The sequence below is a fragment of the Chanos chanos genome, chromosome 2, assembly GCF_902362185.1.
Source record: "Chanos chanos chromosome 2, fChaCha1.1, whole genome shotgun sequence".
NCBI lineage: Eukaryota > Metazoa > Chordata > Actinopteri > Gonorynchiformes > Chanidae > Chanos > Chanos chanos.
Genome location: NC_044496.1, coordinates 46,956,110 through 46,969,094, shown reverse-complemented (window position 1 = coordinate 46,969,094; position 12,985 = coordinate 46,956,110). Strand labels below are relative to the sequence as shown.

The 12,985-nt window shown below is 38.3% G+C and overlaps 1 protein-coding gene across 1 annotated transcript in view; it reads left to right on the top strand.

Moving 5' to 3' along the window:
• gfra4b (GDNF family receptor alpha 4b) overlaps window positions 1–12,985 on the top strand; it is a 49,575-nt gene that overhangs the window by 25,731 nt on the left and 10,859 nt on the right. The window contains exons 2-5 of the mRNA XM_030765459.1: window positions 8,224–8,499; window positions 8,961–9,074; window positions 10,215–10,560; window positions 11,865–11,974. Of these exons, the coding sequence (XP_030621319.1) occupies window positions 8,224–8,499; window positions 8,961–9,074; window positions 10,215–10,560; window positions 11,865–11,974 (846 nt within the window). The remainder of the gene's footprint in view (window positions 1–8,223; window positions 8,500–8,960; window positions 9,075–10,214; window positions 10,561–11,864; window positions 11,975–12,985) is intronic.

Genomic DNA, 12,985 nt, shown 5'->3' with positions numbered 1-12,985 from the left:
CTGAGGAAAGAGATAAACGAAATCTATGTATCTGTGGCAATGTATTGCAGAGCCATTGTCTTCAATAATGCTGTGCAACAACTCTAGTTTGATTACAGTCATTTAAGCCTAATCAAAGCCTTGTCTTTCTGTAAACTTAAGGCTCTGACTGCATTCATAGTGGTCATGTAACACTTCAGTTCCACAACAAACACCTGTCCACATTAATACTCCGTAAAAATATGAAACTGAATTTTTCATAAACATATCTTGAGATATCCTTGGCCCACAAACAGTTCAAACGATTCGTAATGTGTTCCTTGAAAATATGATGTACAATATTGATAGAGTCTGATGGTCTTGTGCACTCATTTATTTTTAAAATTCTCTAAGATGACTTGCATTATGCTACTGATCTGGTCCTCCAGATTTCTCTGCTTTTTTCCGCAGTGTACACTGATGATAGAGCACAGTGACAGCTCTGTACTTCAGAGTCTCATCAGACAAAGAGGTTCTCACTCTAGCTGATGGAATACTTAACATGCATGACCCCGCCCCCTCCTCTGTCACCCCCAGTGACAAACAGACATTCTAGAATGATAGCTATGTCACGCCACTGTCATTCTGTCTTGGAATCATTCCCACCAGCTTCTGCATTCCCATCAGTTTAGACAATGTGAAAATTTAGAATTCCTAATTTGAAAATAAATAACAAAATAAATAAATCAAAAGGAAAAAAATAATAAAAAATCAAGATACAAGTTCACATGAGATGTAATGCAGATGGTGTTTAATTACAAGAGCTGCTTCTTTTTTCTTTTTTTTTAAATCTGTATTTGTCAGGTTTATGCTATTTTAGATAGTGATTTTAGCAGCAGCCTTGAATGGCTAATTTTATTCTGCTTTGGATGCAGCACAATGTAGAGCCTAGACAGTCTTCTGCTTTTGTCTGCTTTTTGCTTTTGACCACCAATATGATGTTTCCTCCGTCCTTTCTTGTTATGTGTTTGTCTGTCTGGCATCCCAGATGCCAGACAGGGTAGACAGAAGATGAGTCACACTCTCACACTACCTGACCGAAGGATAATATGCTGATAAGTTAATTGCTACCATTATGAACCAACCAGCTCAGTTGCTCTCATGTTACTGTTGCTATAGCTGAGCTAAAAGCGCTTCTGTGGCATGACATTGAAACCGAACTTAATGTGCTATTGCTGAATGGCCTCCACTTGAATCTGATGTATAATTAAGCTCTTGTGTTAAATCAGAAAAAAAAGACTCCAATCAAAGCATGGCTCTTGTGAGATGCACTCTCTTTTGAAAAGAAAAAGATCTGATCCAAGCAATTTTTCTTGGTAATACTTATGCTTTGTCTGGCCCTGTGGTTTTAAATCTGTTTTTCTCCACCCGGACAGTTAGTGTGAGAAAGGCTTTCGAGTGACAATTGTATTGCTACCTTGCATATGGCAACAATAATACTCTCCTTGAAAACAGGGTACATCTAAGATATATAATGAGAGACTCAAATACACCCTGTTGATCCTGAAAAAAATATTTATGTTTGCCTATTTGTTTTTTATTTATTTATTTATTTATTTTTTAAGGATTCTTTGTCCTTTCAGTCTTGTATCTGCAGACACCTGATGTTTACTCATGCAAGTCTCGTTTTCATTCAGAGTATCGGAGGGGGCCACTGTTGCCCACTTGTACATATTAACCACCATGTTTATCCTGCTTTGTGTACGGTCTCCCCCTGTCTCTTTCCACGCAGAGCGAGCTGTGAGTATATATGTTTACTGTCAGAGTCTTCCCTTCTACCTTATCCTTAAAGACTAGGGCACTCTGCTTCACCTCCAGAGATGGCAAATCGTATGTGTAGCTAATTATTAGTTCGCTGCATGTGTCCATTCTGCAGGGACTGCTCCCATGCTCTCACAGGTGAATAAATAAGAGTACGTGCTGTGGTTTTCAGTGCTCAGTGTCCAGGGATCCATGGCTGTGTGTGTTGTTGTGCTTGTCATGTCCTGTGTGGGGACTCTGGCACAAGCCCAGGGCTGTCTGACTGCTGTGCTCTTGTTTGTTTTCAAGCTCTCAAGTCCGTTCTGGGACTTTACGGAATGACCTAGATGTGAACTTTCCTGTGTGTGTGTGTGTGTGTGTGTGTGTGTGTGTGTGTGTGTGTCCATATAAAGAAAAATGTATTTATTTTTTCTGTCTTTGATTTTCAACCTTCCATACAATGTAGAGGTCTGCTTATTTGATGATCTTACCTGAGTTGAATAGCAACACGCTCTAAGAACTCTTGTGAGTTGCCTCTGATGTTATCTTATGTTTATCGTTACTCACCTCTGTACCTAAGCAACACACAGAAAAGCACAAGATCTTTTCTTTTTTTTCTTTTAATGTGCACTGAGGCTTCCATGAAAATGATCTGATTGTAGTGCCATGTATGTAATGAAGGGAAAGGATGGAAATCCATAAATGCATTCCTCTGGTCTCTAAGGGGTCTGAACAGATATAACTGTTGGCCCAATGCCTTCGTGTGAGATTATGGCATCGACATGATTCTGCCTTCAGTGTTGGGTGATGATAAATCACAGTGCCCATGTTTGTCAATGGCAGCACACTCCAGGGAACAGACATGAAGCCATGGGCTGAATACACAATAAGTTTGGGTTGTGTTTGCTGTTTGATAAATTATACGGTGTGCATCATCTGAATGATTAACTCACTCTAAAGTGAGTCTATAGTTATGTATGGTGAAGTCTATTGTGTTATGGATAAATACAATTTGTCAAGACTGTTCAGCTTTTGTGTTGTTCAAGTTTAATTCCTGTTATATCTAATGTTTCTCTTCAGAATCTCTTTACTGTTTGGAGATGCAAAACCCACTTCCAGTTCTGCTTCACTGCCCATGAATGAAATCATTTTTCTGTATTTAAAAGCCCATTTTTGTAGAGCCACTGGCTTGAAAAAGAATAAAAATTCATCTCTAGTTCTGATTCAGTTTGAGTTTCCCATTCAACATTTAGTATTCTAAAATGGGGGTGGGGGGCGGTGGGGGGGGGGCAAGATTCACAGTTGGAAAACATAATATGTCTTACATTTCTCTTTCTCTCTCTGTTTTAACCACTTTTATGTTATGGTTATGGATGCGACTTGCTTGAATACACATTGGTTTTTCATATCATCTGAAACTGAAGTTTGATCATGTGAATTTAATCATAATAAAAGAGTGCTTGATTTGCTGTTAAATCAATATATAAACACTGTAAAATTAAGTCCGAATTTCTTTTGAAAATAAACAGCTAATAGAAGATCTATCCAACTCTGCAGTGCACTAAAACACAAGAGTTAATTTCCCCAGAAACAGACTGCTGAAAATTGCTTCTCTATCATGACTCTGTACAAGCTATTGGCTACATCTCTTGTATACAAAAATATGTTTGATGTCCTCCATACAGATTGGGAAAGCTGAGATGACTACAGCTTTTAAATGAAGTCAAATGTTTTGTGGTGTTATTTTTCCAAGAGCAATCTTTTTGCCTTTGATGTCAGAAAGTAGTTATTTCACTAGAATTACTAATTGAGTTTGCTTACTGCTTACTGTATGCCAGTGGATGGCAAATTATTACAAAAAATGTTAATTTTCAAAGCTCTCAAATATTTTAGGGGTTGTTTCATTTCAGGTGGGACTTTTTCACTTGAGTCCTTGAGTAGGGGCGTGATGTCTGTGTGTTGTTGAGATACCACAATGTAAACTTTCCATATGAACAGACTGTGTCTGAACTAAAAAATGTAAGCTTCTCGCGCAAGGGCACAATGGTGTTAGCTGCTGGAATGACAGAGACTTTACAACCTTAGAATCAACAGCTTTCGTAGCCACAACCCCTTATGAACCCTGCCTAACATTCTAGAAAGGAGCTCTGGCTGTGGGTGTTAGTTTCGTGGTTATAGGCAGATTACTGATCTACCTTTACAGCGTGTCCAGATTAAATGTTTTCAGAAGAGTCAATTCAGCTTTCTGAAAAGGAGTGGTTCAAGCTCTCAGTGCTCTCTTAAAACTATGGGTGGTATTCTTATTTGATTGCTTTTTGCAAGCAATCAGTATTGGTTCGATGAAGCAACCAAATCAGCAAGAGTTTGCATTATACGGAAATAAAGGAGTTTGGTGATTATAAATACAATACTTGCTTGCATAGTTGGAGGAACTCAGCTATTAAATCACAGTGTGTGCCGGGAGAGGTCGAGGACTTGTGAATATGTCTCCATGAGTCAGTACTGTTCTTTGATTTCCCATTTTAGATGTGATAAGTCCATAGAAGGATCATTAAATGAGGTGTGCTTCTGAGGTGTGTAAAGCATTTGGGTTCAAGTTGCTTGCTGTTTCTGGAGTCATTCACATACGTCATTAATGCGACAAAACCTCTGTATGCACTGAACATTTCTGACACGGTAGAGTTAGTCTGTCTCTTATACCTCATTCTGTCTCCATCTCCATTACTGAACTTGCTTTTAAGAGTGCTGTTTTATTTTGTAGTATCTGATATTCATGTTCATATATCTGATAAACATTTTGTCTGCTCAGGTATGAACAATTCTCGTTAAGCCACGCCGAGTTAGTCATAAACTAAGGAAAACATTTTTAGTTTTATCACTACATTGCGGATTAAAATGCCTAACATATGTAATCTCTTATTCAAATGAACACCAGTCAATTCAGTTCCAATCATTTTAAATGACAGTTTTATGTTAACTGACAGATTTCCATCATTCTTAAGGAAAACAAAACAGGGATTGTTTTTGTTACAGAATAAAAACTCACTCAGTGCTTTACACTAACATCCCTGTAATTCCTCACTTGGAGGATTTTATACAGGTGTAAAGTTGATTTGTTGGTGTCATTCTCCTGGAGTTCATTAAGTTTCATTTCCTATTTCATCCTGTGTAAACCGGCCCATTAAGTCAATGCATGTGAGTAACCGATCAGCTAATCTGTCTTTGATTTATGTAGGAGGATAAGTGGGGACTTAGCCAAGGCTCCGAAGGAATTGATTACTGACATGGTTAATTGGCTAAACCCTCAGCTACACTGAGACAGTCTTATTGAAAATGTCAAATCGAGCACTTCATTTGCATTCATGATGTACGACAGCTATTCTATCTTCTGCCAGTGCTGTACAAACTGACACAAATTGCAATAGAGAGAGGCTGGGGTTTCTCATTGCCATCAGATTCTCAATACTAACCATCTGTCCATCTGAGCGGTTTGTTTTGGTCTAAATCTTTGCTTAATTTACAACCGTGCCTTTCCAGATGTTCTGAAAAAGTTTTCAGGAGCACTATTCTGCTCTGTTTCTCTCTGGCATGTGTCCCTTTATGCTTGTTTTCTAAAGGTTAAATGATATTTCTATCAAATATATAGATGCATGCTTATATGTTCTCACTCCAGAAAAGTTACCTTTGTGATACATTAAAAGTGATCCATAACTTTCATTTGCAGCTAGCAGCTGAATGGTCCTTGGCTTGGTCAATATTTCATTGCTCTGTTGAGCTAAACAGAGGACAGGCTACTGCAGTGTGAACCCATGTTGATTCAGGTCAATAATGCCTGGGATAAAAGTAACCACATAGACTATAAAATTGTACCATGTGTCTTCACAATCACAAATCCATTTAGGGGACCTGTCCACACAGAGTTTGTTGTTTGGAAATCAATAGAATTCTTGCAGAGCAAGTCATCATATCCATGAGAAGGGAGAGAGAATGGATTGAAATGGAGTGCCTGTGTCCAAGAGTACATGGTAAAGTTTGATAGTCTATGGTCCAACTCTGGGATCTGCCTAATTACCCAGGAAATGAGAAGAGCTGTGATGTGGAAAGCATTACGGTTGTATTGTGAACATAATGGTGTAATAGTGCTGAGGTCATGAGGCTATAATTCAACAGATGTGATTCTGGTAGAGTGGTAGTAGATTAATTTTTAGCATTGTTTTTGAAAATTTACCCAAGATTCATAGCTCTTTGTGAATTGACATTTGAGGTGTTTACCTTTCCAGTTCCAAAAACATTTAAATTTTTATGAACCAAAATGTTCTTACATGTTTATTTATCAAAGTCTTTTTTTTCTGATTGTGTTGATACACACAGACATCTCTTTTTGTTATAGTTTTGCATGATTTGACATAAACCAAGTAAATATTACATTTTTTCAGACAAGCCACAGATGAGTGAAACTTGTCCTTGGAGATTGTATGCAACAATAAAATATTAGAGACATAATTTATCTCTCTTCTATTCTGCGAGGTTGTTAAGAAAGAAAGAATAAAAGAAACATGACTGAGAACTATGAATTAACTGAATAGGTCGATAAATAATTTCTGTATCAGATTTTTTTTTTTTAATACTGATTCAGCATTTTCCCCTTTAATTTCCCATCTCACTCATAGTTAGTTTCATTGATGCTTTACTTCCTAGAGGAATACACAAACTTGTGGAAGATACCTTTTTTAGACAAGCACTTCTGCTGTCTCTTACGGCTTTAAAAGATATTAACTTTACCGTCATAATTTCTATCATTAGGATACAGACCAAGCAAACAAGGACTCATTAATACTCCTATAGGCTGAGTAGGAGAGATAAAGTAGGGAGGTATGGTTTAAAAAAATGCCTTGTCTTGCTGCATTTGGTTTGATCATGTGAAAGGCCAGCCAGCTGCATATCAAAACATAGTTATCCCACCCTAATGCCACACAGCCACACAGACTGAGCAATGCCTCAGAAAGATACAGAAAGTCTCATTTTGCCAGCTGTCATTTTGATTTAGTTTCATGTCTATAGTCAGTGTACCCACGCTGTGCTGCCTCCACAGGAATGATTATATGTGGCAAAAACTATCACAACTCTTATAACTTAACATGTATTGGTCTGTCATTTTCCTGACATTACAAAAACACTGAGCTAACAGTGACTGAGAAAGTTCCAGATACAAAGTCATATCAAATCCATGCCATAACAGTTCTGAAGAGCATTTTTATTTTTATTTTCATTTATTTATTTTGTTTGTTTGTTTGTTTTGGGGTTTTTTTTTAGCTTTAAAGTTGACCAATCATGTTCAGAGAACTGTTTTGCCAGGTGTCAGTTTTGGAATTCAGAATGGAGGACAGTGCTTGCATTAATGTGTTATCCAAACAGATTAATGTCATTTTGTTTAAAAGTAGCCCAAAGCATTTTCTCTAATGAAATTAAATTTTCAGGATTTATGGACTGCGCTAGAGCCTCTCGTTGCATTAATATTTCTATCTTATTTTTGGAATTAGGTATTGTCCCACAACACTTCATTTAAATTGTCTTACAACTTGTCATTTAAATGCATTAAAAAACATTCTCACATTAAACATCAAGATTTATTGACTGGGCAGTGTGCAGTCTTAAAATATAAATTGACATTTTCCTTTGCCCTTCAGTTAGGTGACTTCATTTATTTATTTATTTATTTGAAAATCACAAGTTAATTTCTTTCATTCAGGTCCAGAGCTGATTTATGCAGTTCACTGGCAGGCACACAACTAGACCAACACAATCTTCTGAGCAAATGTGGCATGCTCAGAACAAAACAGTTATTTTCAAAATTTCTTAAACTCCTTTTGTTATTCCATCCTTAAGCAATGACATTTTTTGTCTCATGTTTGTCAGCGTCTTGCCTATGGTATTATTTCTCGGTGGCCTAATAGTATTATTTGTGCTGATACTGACTGGTCCAAATTGAACCTGTCTTGTGTCATACCTGTGTCCTACAGTAAGCAGTGCTATAGCTGTCCCAGTGTATTCCATTGCTGATATTTCACCTGCCCTGCAATGGACTGGCAACCTGTCCAGGGTGTTTCCCCACCTTTCACCCAGTGAGCACTGTGATAGGCTCCAACCACCCCCACAACCCTAATTACAATGAGCAGCTTAGAAATGAATAAATGAATGAAGGAATGGTATTTCACCTGTGCACGTTGATGTTTCTTTGTGCATTTTGCCTGTGTTAATATTTTCATACGCTGATGTTTTACTTGTGATCAAATTTATATATACTTATATTTCTTACTGATCACATTTACCAGCCCTGGTATTTCATATGTGATATTTCACTGCACTGATATCCCACCTGTTTGGATGTTTATGTATTCTGATATGCAACCTGTTCTGATTTTAGCCTCTGTTCTCATTCTGTTAATGTTTTCCTGCTTCCTGTAGCTCTGCAGGTGCTGCTGTGTGGAGGGAGGGACTGTCTGCTGGCTGGCGACTCCTGTTCCAGTGATGACACATGCAGCCCTCGTTTGCGGACATTGCGCCAGTGCGTGGCAGGAGACGGCAATATGAAGCTGGGCCCCGGTGCCCGCAGCCAGTGCTCCAATGCAGTGTCTGCTTTGCTTTCCAGCCCGCTACATGGCTGCCAATGCCGGAGGGGCATGAAGAAAGAGAAGAATTGCCTCAGTATATACTGGAGTCTGTACCAGTCTGGCATCCATGGTTAGAGATCCCTTTCACTGGACCATCACATACCTAACCTGGAAAACCAAATTAATTAAACTAAATAAATTAATGTTCTGGATACCAAATTGTAAAACCATAGTAATTCAGTCAGGTCAGGTGGCATTGAATTTAGAATTTGGAATTTAGAATCTTTGTGATCACACACACACACACACACACACACACTGTGAGCAGTGAGTAGTGAATTTACCCTCTGCATTTAACTCACCCTGCACACACTGATAGTGAGCACACACACCAGGAGCAGTAGCAGTAGGCAGCATGCCTGCGCCTGGTGACATTATCAAGTCCCTAGAGAACAGTTCAAAACATCCCTGATGAATAAACACTACTATGACATCTAGTTCCTTCTATGTTTTATAGATACTGTACAGTGGTTCAAAGCACAGCCATTGTAGATGGAAGTGCTTCATTTGCTGTTGTTAATGTTTTCTCAGGGCTAAATTTGGTGGAGAGTTATCCATATGAGTCAGTGGAGAGAGGTCACGACTACGTCCGTTTGGCCTCCATCACAGCAGGCAAGCACACAATCACCACGCTAATAAGCAGTTGTACACTATTTTAACATGTTATAACACATGACTTACATAATGAAATAATCAGATTATTGTATAATCTGTTATTATATTTTGACACTACTCTGTCATCTGCGTTTGGGCTGATCTAAAATTAGAGAAGACCAAAATACTCCCTACCTGTTCAAAACATTACGCTTTTTCATGGAGTTTTCTGCTGGAATGACCCTATGTCCTCTGTATGCTGGGTTTGAGAGGAGCCCAAGACCCAGAAGTTTTCTCCTGAAGGCATAGTTAAAAATTAAAGTGCGTACACGGCTGTGAGCACCATTAGATCTATTCAAATTGATGTGTTTGTTTTCCCAGTATCTCATTTACATCTCATTTAAGAGCAAATTTAACAGTAGCCACAAATTTTTGGAAGAGATGAGAACTAGTTATTGTAGATGTGTATTAGCTTAGCAATTTCCTGTCAGACTGTTTTGTCTCTAAATTATCCTGTTTTTATTCACCCATTCCACAAAAAGCGATGTGATTTCAGACTCATGCTCATGTGTCTGGCCTTTTACAGCTCTGCGGACATCAACAAAGCCATTTTTGGAATGATAGAGACAGTCTCCAGGAACATTTATCTCTAAAAAAAATCTACTCTGCAATTGTTAAGCAAAATGAGATGGCAAAATAGAGTGATTGATTTGGTGATTATTTTCATTTCCCTGAGGTCTCACTAACCTTAAGGTTTTTTTTAAGGGAGTGGCAAGAGCATCTGCATTGGTTTTATTTCATTTTTGGGATCTGCTTATATGTTTAGCTCCATTTGTGTTTCTCTTTCTGTGTCTGCTTAGTTTCATCACTGTGAACTGCCAAAGACAAACGATTGGACGATCAGTAATCGTCAGCTCTGTATTTCTTTTTCCTTGGTTCTGTTAATGGTTTTTTACACTGTGAACTATAACCTAGGAATAGGGCTGTTTGTGACCAAAAGGTACATACAATGTTTTCATCATACATCAGAACACTATAGGTCGAAGCAGCTCAGTCTGCTTCTACCATATTTTCCGTGCGCCCATTTAGCTATGCACATGATGACATCAACAAAAACTGCCTGGACCTCACAGCAATTCACAGTACTGTGTTCTAATTGTAGAACTCTTACACACCACACTCTGCCAACAGATTCTGAGGTTGGTATGACAACTGTGAATCGTTGCCTGGACGCAGCCAAGGCATGTAATGTGGACGAGGTGTGCCAGAAGCTACGCACTGAGTACGTGTCAGCTTGCATCAAGCCATCCGCCAAATCTGGCCTCTGCAACAGAGCCAAATGTAACAAAGCCCTGCGCAAGTTCTTTGACCGCGTGCCGGCAACGTACACGCACGAGCTGTTGTTCTGCCCCTGTAGTGACACGGCCTGCTCAGAGAGACGCCGGCAGACCATTGTCCCCAGCTGCTCCTATGAAGGGGTGGAGAAACCCAGCTGTCTTACTCAGATGAGAACCTGTCAGTCTGACTATGTTTGCAGGTCAGTATCAGATTGGTTGAAGACTCTGTCAGCCAGCCACTGTAATTTCTACCTTGGTTTATCTCTGTGGAGTGGACCAGGGTCTAAATTCACAATAGTCCTTTTTCTAATTAATAGTTTTCCTGAACCCGCCTGCCTAATTTGAAATGGAATTAAGTGGTATAGGAAGAGCATAAATCTGATCCTCCAATTTTCTTCTCTTTTTGGTTTAATTACAAAAATAACCGTAAAACAGTCCCATATTTAAACATGAAATCTTTAGCAAATGTAAAATACAAAATGTAGTCATATCTGCACTTCATTGGGATGCAGGACCATAACTGTCATTCCTACAGCTTCTCACCTCACCACCCAACCCCTCCTCAGGGTCATGCTAATGATTTTGGGGTCTAGGGATAAAATGCTGCTATGCCACACGTATTGGCACTCCACTGAATTCATTGCATTATAAATAAAAGAAAGAACTCCTGGCTGTTGCTAGAGCAAGTTTAGCTGGAGAGAAAACTGTCCTCTCTGAAACAACTGAATGAAAAAATCAGTAGGCTTGGGTGTATTCTTCAATTTCCTTGACTCATTCATTGGCTCAGTTACATAAAAGATATAAATATTAAAATATTACCAGTCAAGACATAATTTGTATTCTAAAAGCTTGTCTACGTTATAAACATTGTATAGTGATTTCTTGTCATTTCTGTTCATGTACACATTTTGATTATAACCATAACCAAAACCAATATGGTTATCATCATCCTCATAATCATGACTGTGTAGCCAAGATTCCATCTCATTATTCCATATTATTCCATAATGTTCCATCTCAAATAGCATTTGTCATCATTCTGAAACACTGTTCACTTTATCGGCTTCCACTGGCTAATAACATACAGAATATGAGTTTCCCTTTATCAGACATAGTTTTGCATCCTCATTGGTCAGTTACTATTATACATCAAATGCCATTGCCAGTGAACATTGATTAGTTACTATTATGATCAACTATTGGTCAGCTAACATTTGTAGTCACCATAAGCTAGCCAGCATTCTGAAATCCTGAAGCTCAGACACCATCATGAATCATTATAACATTATGAGTCAACCTCAGTTCTGAGTTGCCATTGATCAGGTGCCATTTTAGTTAGACACTGTTGATCAGTCACAGTTGCAAGTCCAAAATGAATTGAAACAAGTGTGAATGATTCAGTGCTACTATTTTCAGTCACTATTTGGGATTCATTGGTTGGTCTTCATAATACTATATTCATATACACCATATTCTTTATATTCTCTCTGTGGTGTTTATGCAGGTCACGTTTGGCTCAGTTTCAGTATGACTGCCAACCAGAGGAGCAGTCTGCTAGTGGCTGTAAGCAGGGAAACTATGCCGTCTGTCTTGTGGCCTACACTGGCCTCATAGGTAAGTAAAGAAAGACCAAGAGAAACAGTCAGTAAAAAATGTGATTAGCAAAAAATTGCAGAGTTAGAGTCCAAGAAAGAAAGAAAGAAAGAAAGAAAGAAAGAAAGAAGCAAGTGTTTGTGTATGTGTAATATAATTTTTGTTTGAGGCAGCTGAAATGCAGTTTCAAAAGTGACAAAGCTATTGCTCTTTGTGAAATGGTTTTGCAAGAGATTGGTCTGAAATACACTGCTTTTTAACCTCACAGAGAGAAATGCTGGTTCTTTTCCATGTTCATAAAAACAGAACCAAGAAAGACTTGGTGTACTTCAAGACTGTTGCCACTGGTGCCCCTCAGCAAAAACAAACACAGGCAGTTTTATTCCACTCACATTTTTACTTTTTTTATAGCTTTTAAAAATTCGCTGCTTTGGAGTTACTGATTAAAGCTTTTGCTATGTCTGTGGGCACAACTAACAGTGTAAAGGGTGAATGCAATGTGAGAATTGAGATGAATGATGAAATATCTTGTGATGTGACAGCATAACCAACTGTGCCACTCACTGTTCATCATCAGCTCCTGGTTTGACATTCTTTGAATTCCAACTATTAATCTGTACCTTTGAGACACTTGTCTGCAAATTTGAAATCTCAACAATACTTCAGTGCAAACCGTGCCCACAAAAAACCATTAAAATTGCTTCAGGGGACATTAGAAGTTTCAATTTAAAGTTGAAAGTATGGTTTCGGCTCTGGTGATCCAGTATGATAGTGCCTAAACGATAGAGCCTAAATGTCTCGTTCACAGTGAATGTCGTGTTACAGACATAAATATACACATAGTACACACATATATACATAGTGTATAAATGTACTAGTAAAAGAAGAATCTAACATTCCTGACAAGATATAAATTTATCATATACATGTTGATATAGGATATGTTTTGTTTCTCTCATGTGATTACGGATTCAGAGAGAACACATATGATAAGTATAAAACCTTTGTGTGTGAATATCCTACCTTTGTATT